The sequence below is a fragment of the Aythya fuligula genome, chromosome 3, assembly GCF_009819795.1.
Source record: "Aythya fuligula isolate bAytFul2 chromosome 3, bAytFul2.pri, whole genome shotgun sequence".
In the NCBI taxonomy this organism is placed as follows: Eukaryota; Metazoa; Chordata; class Aves; order Anseriformes; family Anatidae; genus Aythya; species Aythya fuligula.
In genome coordinates, this window is record NC_045561.1 from 79,554,678 (window position 1) to 79,571,061 (window position 16,384).

At 39.3% G+C, this 16,384-nt stretch overlaps 1 protein-coding gene across 8 annotated transcripts in view; it reads right to left on the minus strand.

Annotated features, from left to right (window-relative positions):
- PTPRK (protein tyrosine phosphatase receptor type K) overlaps positions 1–16,384 on the minus strand; it is a 325,563-nt gene that overhangs the window by 213,607 nt on the left and 95,572 nt on the right. For all 8 annotated transcript variants that reach the window (XM_032184622.1, XM_032184624.1, XM_032184619.1 and 5 more), the window contains exons 3-4: positions 12,634–12,715; positions 10,712–10,827 (exon numbers count right to left, since the gene is read on the minus strand). In XM_032184622.1, the coding sequence (XP_032040513.1) occupies positions 10,712–10,827; positions 12,634–12,715 (198 nt within the window). The remainder of the gene's footprint in view (positions 1–10,711; positions 10,828–12,633; positions 12,716–16,384) is intronic.

A 16,384-nucleotide genomic window follows, 5' to 3' on the forward strand; every position in this document is an offset into this window, starting at 1 on the left:
TCATAAAGGATGCTTCCTTTGCTTCACTGCAGGCCTTGTGTGAAAATATTCATTTACACAAACCTTCCGGTCACAGACTTTTTGCTGGGAAGACCATGCCGTCACCTTTGTTAGCAGCAGGTTTATTGCTGTGACTCTTCCTCAGTGCATAGGGAGAAAGCCCCCCCCAGCTTCCCCACCACCCTCCACGCTGTTAGGCCAGATAGGAGGCTGGGCCCAGGCTGTGCTGAGCTGGCAGGGCAGGACCACGTCCAGCAAAATGTACACGCCGATCTCCACAAGGACACAGAGAACACGATGCTTCAAAAGGGTGCTTGCAAAGCTCATGCCTTAAGCAAAATCCCCGTCCTGCAACCTTCCACACCCTCTTATTGCGTGGATGCTATATGAGGGGTGCTCACAAGGCACAAGCAGTGAAGGACCCACCCTGCGGCAGCACCAGCTCTGTGAGCACCTGCCTCCTACTGAGAGGAATTAAGGAAGTTTGCCGACACTCGCAAAGGACTCCTGTGAATGCAAGGCCTTACTCAACTTCCAGAATCAATGAATTTGTTAAATCTCAATATCAGGCAAACGAGGGGTGTTGTTAAAGGCTTTTACTTCAGTGCTGCTTAAGCTACAGCAAATTCAATTCACGGGAGACGCGCCTCCCCCTCCACCGAGCTGGCTTCTCCCAGAAGTAAAAGCTACATCGGAAAGCAAGATTTTCTAGCTGCCTTTTCTCTCTGTTTCGATCAGAGGCTTAAACAAACTATGACTCGAACTCTCTGGAATGATAACTTAATACGAAACTTGGATCGGGTGCCTTGAGGTAACTAAAATAAACAAACTCGATGGCATTTTTTTCCTCCCCTGCTTGGCTGTGCCCCCCCCAGCACATGCTCCCCTCGCCCACCACAGAGGCAGCCAGCAAGGGAAAGCCAGGCTGCCCTGGTGAGCACAGCTTTGCCACGCTATTATTAAAATGACCAAGCAGAACGTAACAAACAGAAAGCATATTGTTAAATACGATATGATAGTAGACCTGACAGTAGCCCATGTAATGTAATAATTCTTGTCCTCATGTAAAGGAAAAAAATAAACATCAGGGACAGTTTTCTAAAATTAAGTACTCCCCGCAAGAAATCTGGTGCTTTAAATTTCAATGCCAAGCTCTCAGCCTGCTGCAGAGCAGTCGGTCACAAAGCTCACTGTGCACAATTATTCACCCTCCACAGCTCCAAACCTGTTTACTTAAGCTGGCCTGCACACTTTGTGCTAGAGAAACAAGTGATCTGGGCTCCTATTTAAAATTAAAAATATGCACTTTTAGAGCAGTTAATCAAAATTAAATTTAACAAGCTTTAAAGTTCCGCTCCAACAACAAAACCTAGGATTTCCTTTTCTGTTTGCACTGGCAATTTCCGACTACTTTATCTTACAAGACTTAGGATATTTGCTCAAACTTCTCCGTATTAGTATTTGTTTCTTGGGAATCTGGCTGCACAATTACATCTTCAAAGTGTGTTTTCATGTACAGCTTACCCATTAAAATATTTTTCAGTCATTAAAATCATGAAAAGTTCAAACAGTAGACTTCTCACTTAAAAACAAATCTTAAAGAAAATAAATACCCTTCATTTATTTCTGTGTGTCCCTTACATTGGTGAGCCATTAACCAGTCAGAGTTCAGATGCACTGCCACGATCTCTTAATTAAATTCTTCTTTTTAATGTCAGTGCAGTACTACTGATTTTAAAGGAGAGGAAAGAAAGGCAGCAGCATTCTCTGCTTATTAGAGGGCTCCTGGTACATACTGTTTCAATTTATGTCCTGCTCACACTGCACAGAGCTTGAAAATGCTGCTCAATTAGGTTTTAAAAATTCAATTTAAAATTAATGCGGAGTTATACTAATAGGTAATGGCTGTACCCTGTGCGATCCTTGGTTCCTCCAGCCCCTTGCTGTCTGATTTGATAACCCTGAATTGCTCATTTAGGAGAGGTCACCACCAGGCAGCTCTTCTCCTTTGCTGAAAATAATTGTGGGCCTCACCAAGAACTGCAGTCTATAAACACTCAATTAAAAGAGATATAAGCATGTGAAAAAGCCTCCTTAATTCTGGAATTTCAACTATTTAAATATTTGATTTTGAATAAGACTATAACTTCAAGGTTATTTTTAACTTGATAGCAGAATGATTTTATTAAAATTATTTATCTTTTATTTATTTATTTATTTTCAGGCAACAAAATGAGAGCGCCTTTCACCTCATGAAAGAAAAGAAGTATTTAATTAACATGACATTAAATTTTAGTGGGTCTTCCAGAACAGGAATAGGACCAGAAACATCCCAACTCTAGCATCTTTTTTAATTGGTAGCATATTAATATACATGTTTCCATGCTGATGTTCCCTCTGAATTCGCCTGATTTTTTTTTTTTTTTTTCCCCTCCTAACCGTGATTTTTATCAGGCAGAACAGCTCAACCTTACACATCTCTGTCCCTTTCGTAGTGTAAACACCTTAAAATAAGTCTGCTCCACTGTTAACAATCACAGTCAGCTCTGTTTGCCTTCTCAGGCTCTCAGCTGGACCCTAGTATGCCTCCAGAGATCAGAAGATGTCAACACCTCAGCTGCAGTGACACGCATTGCTCTGGCAGCAGCACCCACTGCAGAACTCTCACTTGCCCTCTCCCTGTCTGCACTTCTATCTTCATATAGAAAAATGAAAATCTGAAAAGATCCGGGAAAAAATCCTTCCTGAAAAACACACTCCTTTAGCCCTATCACCATTATCAAGTGGATGGGTTCGTGTTCTAATTCACTGCATAGCTGCAGAGAGTGGGCAGGATCTGTGCAGGGTGCAAGATCACAGTTTAACCAACTGTGTCCACAAATGTGAAATCAAATCTTCACCAGAGAGAAGAATTCTTCCTGAACCTGGGGAATTGCACTCTGATGTCTGATTTACAAAGAGAATTTGTAAATGACATGCTCCAAGTTTTTTTGCTTTTACTCATAGCATAAAGGCAAAAATTTCATCTTCTTGCAAGAGAGAAAATGGTTGAATGAATGAGTGAATGAATGAATGAATGAAGGAAGGAAGGAAGGAAGGAACATAACCTGCTTTAACTTGCTGTTCTCCTCAAATACACGGCAAAACAGACTAAGACTTTTATTTATTTATTTATTTACTTAAAAAGCTTTTCCCTCATAAATATACTACAAATTTTGAGTAATGTGCACAGCCAAATTCTATCACGCACACTGTACTGCAGCACAGAAGAGTACAAGATTATTTTAAATGTTTCAGTTAACATGCACTTCTGTTACTCAGACTTATCCACTTAGAGGTAAGCTCAGTTTTTTCCAGGCTGCACTGAACCTCCTATTGAAGAAAGCAATGGTTCTCATGAAATAATCTAATTGAGAGCCATCTGGTACCTTCAGAGGTGGCAATCCTAGCTTATTTTATTATAATAAAATCTACCAGAGGCAGAATAGCAAATCCATAATACAGTGTCCCTGGCTATCCTAATACAAATTAAAAATACACTTGCTTTCTCTGGACATTTTAAAGCCTCTTATTTTGAATCCAACACATCACAAAAATCTAGATTAAAAATAAGTTTTCAGAAAACTATATTTCTTGATTAAATATTTCACAAAAGCATAAATTCTAGACACAATGATTAAATCCTTATATCACCTTTAGCAGAGCATGCTGACCTACTGCATTCACGCTTCAGGTCTAAAAAAATCTTATTAGTTAGAAGATGACGAAAGAATGAATTTGCAACAGGAAAATAAAAAAACAAAAACAACAAACACATTACCAAGGCCAAAATCGCACAAGACAGTTCCTCAAACACTTCTCAGCAGTTGATTTTACCCTTCTCCAATGGAACCTAAGTATACCATCTGATTTTATCCCTCTGTAATTCATTAAATCTCATAGCTATTTGAGCAAACTATGGCTTGGGGTATAAAGCTACCTATCACACATTGCACCTCTGAGGAGACAGCCCGATTGCATGCATTAAAAGACAAGGATGACAGGACACAAAAAGAATTTACTGTCAACAAACTCCCTCCAAGAAATGCCCTCCAGCCTGACCATGAGAGGATGCAGCAACACAGCTCCCAAGCACCCAGTGCTCCAGCCTTGACGAGAGCAGTGGCATCCCTAGGGAGGATCTACAGGGATGGCAGCCCCAAAGGCTGCAGTGTAAACTACGTGACTTGTAGCTATGCAGGCTGGAGGAATTAGTTAACTGGGGCAGAATTAAATTAAAACCAGAAGGATTACAGGATTTGGTGTTGTTGAAAGCTAAGATGACCAGGGATCTAGGGAAAACTGCCATATTTATTCAAGAGGCTAATAAATTGAGAGGGGAGAGAGGGAGAACAGTTCATTCAGGGTTGACACAGGTAGCATCAAAGGTGGATACAGAGTGAAGAGACAGATAAGAATACCTTTGTGAAACAAACAAGTTAGGAGGAAAGTATCAAATATGGAAATATGAATACTGTATTTTTCACTTGTGAATACTGTTTATAACCATGTCAGAGTCAGCAACTGCAATCCAAAGCAAACTACCAGTCAAGCCATTCAAAAGCACCTTGATATACCACTTCAAGGCAGCTTTTCATACTTCTTTGGAAAATGTTTGGAAAGCCCAAATGTCTATCAGAGAACATAAATACACCGAGGCAAACATGCATATAAAATAGACAAGCCCCATTAAAAAGATGAGCCCTGTCCTCTATGCTTCCCTATTCCATTGCTTTCTTTCAAAATAACCTTTCTATAAGTAAAAGCAACAACAATGAGAAAAATGAGGGAAGTGAAGTTTCTGTACAAACCTGATGTGCAAGAGAAAATAAACTTGTATGTTATATGTCCGCTGTTAGTAATCAAGATACAGGTAAGACTTAAGTGGCATTTTACTGCGAAAAACAAATTCAGTATCAATAACCTGTCACAAGTTAGCATGTGTTTTAGGTAGACAACACTGATGATTCAAAGCCAGCCCAGAGGCTGTGGCTGCCTCTCAGCAGCTCCTCAGAGGGCCACCATTCCTCCTGCAGCCTCTGCAGGATGCTTCAACTCCTCTGCAGGGCAAGCAGGCCTGACTCACTAAGTTCATTTCAACAGCACAAAGCATCAAACGACAGCTAAGAACAAAAATGAGATTAAAAGTCTCCATTGCAGTTTCATGACTGAAACCCTTTGGGTGTTAAGGAGGCATCTGGAAACACTTTTTTTTTTCAACTTCCCTTTGACTCTCTGAAAGCAAAAAGCAAAACAGCAAAGCTTCTTAAACACTCAGAACTTACTCAGCTCCCCTTAACTTTCAGGGGTTGTAAAATCTGTGAGAATCGACAAAAAACATTCTTCAAATGTCATGAAAACAGGGAACGGGAAGGTGCATTTCAACAGCAAATGTTTTATCAGCCTAACGAAACAGTATCACAACCTGTTAACTAACTGTCAAAAAGCAAAGTATCTCAATATGTAAAGTTGCCTATGAAAATTTCCAAGTGAAAACACACTAACTTACATGATACAAAGTTAAATTGGATAGGATCTTCCTATTATATATAATCTTTTTTTTTTTTTCTATTTTTTTTTTTTTCTTCGAGAGCAAGAGTATGCAAGCCTCCAAACACTCAACAGCGGCTAAGGAGTTTATGTTAAAGGCCTAAGGACCATTCTCAAAAGCCCAGTGCTGGATAACAATCCATTCCTTCCACTTCTGGATACAGTGAGGAGAAAGGAATTATGCGGCACAACTTCCTTCCTAGGAGGGAAATACCATCCTTTCATAGAACAAAACAGTCAATGATGTGCGCCCTCGGCCCTCTGCTAGAGGCACAGGTTGCATATACACTCTCCAGTTCAAAATCCTGCAATGCTGAATTGCTCCTACACAACAATCAGCCCAAATGCATCATTAGAGGACACCATCTGCAGGTGCTCAGCCCGAATCCTCTTTAAAGACTACATACATGCAGTATCTAGAGGGCTAGTACCTAACCACTGAAAAGCAGATGAATGATGCACATCAAATCATGCGCTGTGGCAACCAACACCTCAACCCAATACCCCGTTAAACATGGTATTAGGGGCCATGGCAGCTTCCTCAAGAACAGGAGCTTGTAAGGGACTGTTGTTTGGGCATGAACAAACGAGCCATGCAGACGGTCTTTCATCATCCGGTAACAGTTGGCATTGCTGGGAGGTCAGCCCGACTCCATTGTTGTTACAGCAATTTGCATTTTATTTTCCATAATGCTTTCTAATTTCACTTTTTCAATTATTACTTTCAGGCAATTGCTTTAATTATCTGTTACTCCGCAAGGAACGACATTTTCCTCTGGCGGAGAGAAGGGCTGGATCAGACCGCATTAATGCTGATGAGCCTCTCCGCAGGCAGAAGCGGCACTGGCTGACTTGCCAGCCCTGGCAGCCCAAGTGGGGTGGCCGATAGCCAGTGCCCACAGCCACTGCTGACAGATTGGCCCACTCGCCACAGCTCCATGACAAGCTGCAGTGGATTACCAGGCACGTATTAAACATTTAAATACGTGTGCTACCCCCTTTGAATTTCAGATTTACCAGAGCAAATGGCTTCGCCGAAGACCATGGCAAAATACATCCGGCTGCAAAGCCAGAACAAGCCGCTTTCCCTAATCCAATGCTGTGTTAATGCAGAGCTCAGCAATGATGGATGGACTCATTAGTGCCGCAGTTATCGCCATCTGAACCAGGTGCCAAGACATATGGTTTAACAGATGTTCAAGCAAAAAGCTCTATTCTCTGCGCTGTGCGAGTGTCCAGTTAAACTGGACATCGATAAGACACTGAAAATCACATTGGGCTTATGGGAGCCACAATTGTTCCCAACGCAGGAAGCAGTTAAACACAGCCTGATTATGCAAAAAACCCTATTGCTCTGATATCCCAATCAGATCCACAGAACAAATGCTGGACAATATGTACACTGCTTTCTGGAGTCTTTGTGTACCAAAATGCCATTTATTCTATTCAGGCAATCCTGTTTCTGCACTGTCTCAGTAGAGAAATGAAGCTTAAAACCATGGAAGCTTTCTTCACACACTAGAGAAATAAAATGGGCAAGAAGCCTCCCCAGCCCAATCTCTGCATTTTAATATTTAGATTGTTCTCCAGCATAGCAGGTAGAAATGCCAGGTTACCATCGCGGGTGTGGGGAGACATCACACAACCCAAAGGCCTCAGTGCATACAGCAGCACCAACCTAAAGTTGTTAGTGTGTGACATACACATAGTGTGGGGAAATTTTAAGAGGAAAAAAATATTGGGAAAGAAGCCTGCAGCACTACATTCAGGTGGTGATGGTAGGTGAAAAGATAATACACACCAAGACTGAATGAATGCATTTCAAAAAGAAAATCAATGTTCACTTTAAACAAAACCTAAGGATTTGAAATTCTTTCAGAATTTGCCAATAATTGTAGGCCATGAGGAAAATGCTTCAGCTTGCAACCGTAATAGAATGGATACTATATCATGTTGAAAAAGTGGGGAAAAAAAAGAAAAAGAAAAAGTGCTGCATTGCTATCCTGCTCCCGCACCTAATATGCAGTCACAAAAGGTATGTTTCAGATCATCTTGTTCAACCAGTTAAATCTCTTTATCTGTGTAAATATTTGTTTTATATTTATGCAGCTGCAACTTTTAACGACTTCTGTTATCTTTACTGCTTATCTTTCAATGCCAGAGCTCTGACTGTCCCAGACCTTGGTCCAGTGGGGCTGCAAAATGCAGGGCTGGGAGGTGAAGGAGTATGGAAGGGGACAGGAGACAAGCTACAATCTAAAAACAAATAAACAAGCAAAATCTACATTAATGAATGTCAGGAGAAGTTCAATTCAATGTTAATTCATTTTTGTCTGAATTTTTTACAGAGGTGCATTTGTAGAAAATGGAGTTGATGAAGACTTGTTACAGGAATAAACACTCAAAAACAGTGTATTGAAATGCTGTGCCTATTTTCATCTATTTTCAGCCACACAAAGTTACGTGCACTTAATTTATATATACACACAGAAACAAAAATAACAGTGGAAATGCACACGCACACAGATCATCTGTGTATTATCAGGGTTTTATCTCCACTAACTGGAAAATTATAGTCAGGTCACTACAATGTGACACCCCACTGAGATCCACTCTTAACTTCAGCTCTGGTTGTTACAACACTTTACTCTTCCCTGCTTCTGACCAAATATCCCCATCTTTTTCCATCTGCTGGCACTTTTTATATAGCTAGGCAATTCAGATGTGAATAAAGCTAAAAGCAAACAACACAAAACACACACACACTGCCCTAAAAAAAAAAAATAATAAAAAAATAAATAAAATAATCCCCCCGTCCCTAATAGCAAAAACAACAAAAATCCTTCTCAGCCAGATCAGTCTCCTGAACTGACCTACAAGAAAGGTGCAAAAGCTCCAGTGTTAGATCACACAAGGGATAGGGAGGGAGAAGCTGAGATTGCTGCAACTCATATTATGAGTTTATATGAGATTATAGCTGAAGCAGCTAGGGGACTGCACCCAGAGACAGCACAACTCTGAAAACAAAGCAGGGTGGCTGCTTCCCCCTGCTGCTGAATTTACCTCAGGCCCTCTGTGTAGAGGGCTGGGAAAGCCAGAGAGCAGTGGTAGATTCTGTAATGAAATCTGTACCTGCACAACTCTATTGCTTCAATGCAAGCAAACAGATCATTAGATCATTTAGATACAGATCATTTCAGATATAGAAAGTCCTAGTGTCCCAGACTGGACCTTGGATCTTTACTTATGAAAGACTGTGTTAATAGCAACTTGCATGCTACTTTTTCTTCTCTCTTCCCTCCTCCTGCTCCCTGCCCCCAAGGAAATATCTTTTCTCTTTCAACAGGGACATGACCAAAAGCTATTTTCTCTAACACGGTGTACTTGAAAAGTGTCTTTTTTTTTTCATTGGTCTTTATTTTTTCTTTTTTCCTCATTGGCCTTTGCTGTTATGAGAAAAATACATTCCTAGAATGTTTCAGCTCAGGGCTCTCAAAAACAATTACTTAGGCATTTGATTTGATCTTCTGGCTCTTCCTTCCCAGGTATCCAGGCTTTATGAATCTCTGGTTTGGTCAAAGGCTAAAGTGAACCTCTTCCAAGTCACACACTTCAGAGTCTCATGAGGCCTCATATACATCCACCCTATGTTTTAAGGAAAAGGAGTCAATTTACTATTAGCTGAGCAAAACAGCAGGAACTTGCTGTGTTCAGAGGTGGGAAAGTGGAAGGTTTGCGTTTACACCTGGAAAGTAGGATGGAGGGTTGGAACAATGAGGGAAGGAAAAAAAAAATTACAGTTCACCTTTAAATTGGTGAAAATATTGCATTATTTAAGAGAAAATAAGAAGGGGAATGCAAGTCTCAGCATATGATTTTAGTAGCAAGGTATCTTTAAGAATATCAAAGCACTTCATAAGCACAAGTGTAGTTATTCCAACGTCAAAGACATCTGTACCATCAGGAAGCACCATATCCGTGATCCACACGGAAAAAAAACACCCACAAAGTACATGAAGGGACAAAACATATGTTTTCTGAGTTGTCTGTCTGTTAACTGGGCTTCTCAAGGGCCTGAAAGTAAGCACGGATAATCTGTCAGAGTTATCTGACTCACAGGACCGAGTGATAGGGAAGATTTCCAGCTGGCTGGCTGTCAGCCCTTTCTGACCAATTATCTACTGAAGGTGGTGCTTTACATTTTTTCCTGTATGCACTTCTTGTTATGGTTCTGTCTGTGGTATAGCATGCCAGCTTAATTTCAGTTTGTGTCCTTTACATGCTCTCTTTGGCAAGTCTCTGAAATCAAACTCCTCTTCCTCAATGAATGTGTTTTATACATGCTCAGTGTACTACTCATAGACATGGAGTACAAATCCTTCCTACTGATAAGATACCTTTTTGATAAATGCAGTGCAGCTGCTGTTTGATGCTTGCCCCCTTTTTAAATGTTGCAGACATATGTCTGGCAATACATTTTGCTTGTTAGATTTTCCTAATCAAATGCTCCTATTAATTTTTTATTTTTATTTTTATTTTTATTTTTTTTTTTACATTTGAAGCTTATCACTTGTCTATATGCAACTGTTACTGAAGGTTTGCCAGCCCAACTCTCTAATAACAGAAAAAAAAAAACACACTGAAGGAACTGATTATAGTTAATTTCAGAAGTATATTTGAAAAAAAAATATTAAAGGAATTCTAACTGATTATAGTCCATTTCAAAGAAATTTTGCAAAAAACTATGTACTTTAAAGTTCTGAAAATGTACAGAAATGTATGACAACTGTGTTACATGTATGTTTTACTTGACACCAAATACCAATTATATGCAGTTAACGGTAAAAAATTTTGATACAAACAGAGGAACTTATTTACAAGCAGCAGGACCAAAATGCCTTAAAGAACAACCTTCCTCTATTGGCCATAAAAATTGTCCTAATTTTTAATTCAAGGCTGTTAAACATTACAGAACTGATTACAAGTTTCTCCATTACAACTTTCTCCAACATAAAATTTATTTAAACTGTTTTGCATGCAGAAGAAAAAATGAATTTAAATACTTCCCCTCCAGAAAGCATTTTGTCCTCTAGCCAAATAGACTTGGATGAGTTGGCCTTACCTGGAGCCATAACTTATTATTCACTGCATCTCTCCCCGTAGCAATGCATTGAAATGTAGCATTCTGTCCTGCATTGACCTCTACATCCCCCAGCCTCAAGAAATGTGGAGATTTATCTGCAGAGGTGGAAAACACAAGTTACAAATAGCACTTATTGCTAAAAAAAGGTACCAGCAACATTATTGTCTCCCCAAAGACGCATATTGTAACAACCTTTGGCTGAAAAACAGCAACAGAGGAAAGAAAATGATTTGTTTCATCTCCGTTCAAGAAGAAAGAGTGCTTTTAGTCCTTTCCCTTCTCCTCTGGTGATCCTACTACTTTATTTTATGCATGAGTTATAATATAATCTTTTAAAAATCAAAGCAAAGAAAAGGAGATCAAATGCCAGAATGTCAGTAGCACATTACAAAAATTATCCCAAAGAATTTCAATTGTATAAAATCCGTCATACTGAGAAAAAGCCAATTAGAAGGATATTGCTCAAGTAAAAACATAGATATTGCTCAGATTATTTGCAATGTAACTGAGCTCCATTCTTTTACTAAATGAAATCAGTTTCTGCTGTTGAACATAATATTTCAGTAGCTGATAAATTTATTTCCCACACTGGCAAAACTCCTAGGAAAGCTCTGTGGCACGACCACCTGAAGGATTTATTAGACATACGAAGCTGACAGACACATTTGAGGAATGGGTATATTACACAGCTTTCACCCATTCCTTTCTCAAGGGCCACCAACTAAAACAGTGGCTGAGCTGTTATTTCTTTGTGCTTAGAGTAAAATAAACAAAAAAAAAACAAAAACAAAAAAGTGGAAGGAAAAAGGTTGAAAGATCAGCACAGAAAAGCTTATCTGAATACTGTGTCATGCTGATAATCTGCTGTCCTGACCATGCCCAAGTACCTTATCTAGTAATAAGAAAAATGAGGGGGAAAAAAACAAGCCAGATACTGAAGACAAGGAGAGTTTTGCTGAATCTGATCAACTATCATATCAGATAGTTGGGGTGGCTAAAATATAAAGAAGTAACCCAAATACCCCTTTAAACTTGGTAGCCCATGAGAGCTGTGGTCTTAACAGATTTGGGGTAGAAGAAAAGAAGGTGCGAGGTTGCCACTGAAGCTTTATCGTTTACCATCTTCTCACAAATCTAGAGAAGGAAGTTTGTTGTGGTGTTATCTTTCAGAAAGCAATTAAATTATCAGCCATGAGGCACACTAAAATGAAATTACATTTGAGAAAGAAGATTTCTAGGGAAGATCGGAAGAGTGGAAAAGAACGAAATGAACAGCAACACACACACACACAAATGTCATAGCAAGTGTCAGTAATAATTTCTTCCTCAGAACTTTTGTGTGTGCAACATTTGAATTAACATAACTTGGGTTTGCATGTGTGTAATTTTGTCTGTGATTAAACAGGAAAAGGTGAACATGGAGTCTGTCCACAAAATAAACAAAAAAAAAAAAAAAAACAACCCACAAAAAAACAACTTCCTTCTACAGTTTGATAGCTGGAAAAAAAAAAAAAAAAAAAAAAGAAAAAAATACCCCCAAGTAAGAAAGGACGTGAAATCTGGTAAACCCACATGCATCTGCCAACTCTGTTTTCTGTAATCAGTGAATATAACATTATATTAACATTAAAACCCGATTTTATCATGCACACCAGCTATGGTTATCATTAAAGGACACTAAAGAATTTCTGCTTCTATATTTTTGCAATACTTCTGGTACACAGAGATTTTACCCAGGTAAACTGCTATTGCACTACATTTTACCCTGGAAGCTACAACAGAAATGCTATCGAAAGAACAAAGAACATCTGTGATCAAGTGATGAAAACTCAGCAGTCCACAGCAATATCAAATATGTCCTGAAAAGACGGAGAAAAATGCAGCTCTTAATCATTACTTACCACAAGGGTAACTCAGAACCTGGATGTCATCAATGGCAATGTAGCCATTTCTCCCATCTGAGACTTCAGCTTCAAATATTACCTGTCAAAATGAAAGAAAAAATGTTTACAACACTCATTTCTACAGAATTCCCACGGTGGCAAGCGTGTAGATATAAGACACATTGCCTTTTTCATTTAGTTGAAGTTCCTACAAGGTTTGACGACTGAATGGAATATTTATTACTTAATGTATTACAGTTCCATACTGTTTGTATACATGACTTACTTTGGATTTGGTGCTCCTGGCACAACAGAAAAGCATGTTTATTACCTCAATTAACAACATACTGTTTTCACTCTATTAAATGTATAAACATGAGTCAATTCTGAAAGAAAAAAAAAACAAACGCTGCTACTTTCAGACAGGTTGAACATCACAGAACACAAAGGATAATGAATTTTAACAAACTTTGTATTCTTGTTGGGGGTCACAGGGTAGTCCACACTCCTCTGTAACTTTCTGCAGCATAGTTGGAAAGGATGCCACAGCACAGAAACAGTGCAGCACTCCCCAGTGGCAATGAAAAGAACAGCTGTAGCAGGAGATCTCTGCAGCAGCCATCAACTTCATTCTTTATTCTTGCAAGGCAATAAGGAAATTGCAAAAGAAGACGCTGTATTCACATTCTGCTTCTAGACCCACTCCAAACTGTTCTTGGACTGCTCCAGAGTACAGCGCCCTCTTCTGCTACAAATTTAATGAAGTAACATCAAACTGCCCAAAATAAATTGTCGAAATGACAGAAAAGTTGAGTACGGTGAAAAGGAAAGAAAAAAAAAAAAAAAAAGTATGAAGCATGAACACCTAAACTAAAAGGAAGATATGAAAGAGGAAAGCACAGCAAGATTGATTCAAGTGATATGATAGAAATTTGCAGCAGCACTTGCCCAAAATAAGTATCTTTTGGGGTCTTTGCAAGACAGGCTCAGAGCAAGTCAGCTGCTCTATACATCAGCTCTTCTGTAGGTTACACCTTTTGTTTCTGGGGACAATGCAAGAGAACAGGAAAGCGAGAGGCTGACAGCCCAAGGTACCCTGCAGCTGAGGGGCCAAACACTATCGAGGACCTCACCTGGAGCTTCCTACTGGGGAAACCACACCAGAAGAAGTAATGGTCCCTGCACTCTCACCCTCAAGACAGTTCTGGGAGCAAGCAGCTTTCATCAACCCTTGGAGTGCCTTCTGGATCTTTCATTCATAATCATTATTGTCCTCAAAAAGCTGCCTGGCATTTACGCAGCTTGGCTGGGAACCTTGCATCAGTAACACCTCTGTGTGCTTTTGCTTCCTTCAGTCTATTTCCTCAGCTTCACATCCCACCATGACACGAAGAGCAGAAGAGAAGTGTCTCTTCTCACCAAAGGACACGGGGATCTCAGTCAGCCTGCTTATACTTAGAGCTAATTCCACAGCCTCCCATGAGAATAAGGAAGAAAAACTTGTATAGAGAAGTAGATACTGGTGTGTTTACGATGGGTTCAGAGGGTCCCCCCCAGATTGTTAACAGACTGCAGAAAGGGAAAGTCTGCAGTGCACGTACACTTTCAGAGCTTCAGGCACAATCCCTATTCCAACTTCTCATGAACTTCTTGCTTATATTCTGGCTGCCCTTCCCTCTACTTTTGCTTTTTTTTTTTTTTTTTTAATTTTGCCACTTTAGTGGCAAAAAGACTCTCATTACCTGACTCCTCCTCCTCCTGTGATGGCCAACAAAAGCTCAATGGAAAGGAATTCAGTGACTGTGGGTCCTACTTCATTCCCTTGCCCTATGCCTTCTCCAACCTGAACACTATTTAACAGCCTCCACCAACTCCTCAGACTTCTTCAGGGAGCTAACACTTCTCCCCACTAAGAAGCATTAACGTGAATGTCTTCCATTGTCTAACAGCTACACCTGGATCCATTCCCTTTTCTTTTTTTTTTTTTTTTCTTTTTTTTTTTTTCTTTCTCTTTTAATGGTAATATGGTACAAGGACAATCAGAAAAATCAGTAAGAAAATTATATTTAAACCTTCCAACTAACCAATTTCTCTATAACCCAAATCAGTTTTATCACATACATGAACAAACTTGTTTCTCAAATTTCTGTTAAGAACTTAGAGCATCTATGTTAAATACAGTGGGCTAAATTTACATCCAACTCTGAACTGGACTGTTATTCATTCATTTGAAATAATGTTGACTCAGCTCCCAATGAAGCTTGGCCTCATGTGTATCCCCTCTCTGTACGTTGATAATTTCCTAAACAGGGGACCAGAGGGGAAAGAGTTACATTTCTTGGGACATGGGTGGGAATTTACCACCCCACCCCAAATCTTCCAGATTCATTGAATTAATCCCTTACCAAAAGAAGAAAAGTTCACAGGGAAGAAAGAGATGATGACACTGAGATACACAGGGTGAGGAGAAAAAAACAGATTAAAAGGAAAATAAAGAAGGAAGAGAGAAAGGCAAGAAACCTACACTGTTAAAGGAATTAATGTTTATCAGGTAACCAAAGGAAAAATGAAGTGATTAAAAGGAAAGAAGGATAGAGATATTAAAGAGTTAAGACTTAACATGTACAGCTTTACATTCTTTTTTATTTACATTTCTAAGAGGTATAAATAGGGAACATAATTTCTATAGGGAATCTGATTTGGCAGGGCAAGGTTTGGACCCAATGATCTCATGAGATCCCTTCCAACCCCTACAACTCTGTGATTCTGAGATAAATACAACCAGGAAACATCCATGGCTATAGATACTATATAGTAAAAGGTGTAGCTCAGTTACAAAATTCTTGTCAGGCTTTAATTTGATAACATCTGTTCACTTTTAAAAAAGGAAACAGAAACAAGAGATTGTTTATATAGATGAAGACAGCAATTTAAAATGTTGAGAAGTCAGACCAGAAACTGAGATTTATTATTTTTTCCTCACATATACACACAATACTCAAGAAAAAAGCAGACTGTTCAACTATTCCTTTCACCAGAGAAAGTTTATCCTAACAAAACACCACTGCTTTGGGAGTGAACCCTGCAGTTGGTCTGAACTGCTTTTCGGTTTACAGTCCTAGAAAGAATGGTTTAAACACCTGTATTGTAGCTGAAAAATAATTCAGACTATCACTCCAGCCAGAAAGCCCTACTTGCCTGCAAAACTGTAAATGTCCTTTGACTTACTACAATTTAATTACATGCTTATTTAGTGCATTTTTTGAGACACAGTTGTTACCTCTAATGGAGAGGATAGACCGTTTCCTGGGGATGAGTCAGGCTTGCACACATAAGACTTCTGGAGACAGTTATCCTGTTTTGTTGGTTACAGGCATCAGTGCAATGAATGAGAATAGGAAATGCTGAATAACTCAGATAATTCAAATGCAGCTCAAGGGAATTACATTTCATCCCTGAGTTTTCTACACAGTTCCTATGTGGTGCTCAAATAGTTACTTACTTCTTCAAATAAAATTGAGTGCTCTTGTTTATGAAGTGCCTGAATTCAGGTACAAATGCATAAAAGCACAAACGAAATGTTAACATTCCTTGAACTGGGCATGCTCCTATGTATTTCACCATCCCCAATGCACCTTTTGTCTATAACTGTCCATTTTACCCCTAAAACCATGCAAGCTTTCAGTGTACACAGTATAATTTGAGAACATCCATGGGTTTACCACTGGTAGCATGAAGAACAATTTGTACCTGTCTGTTTTGTACCTAA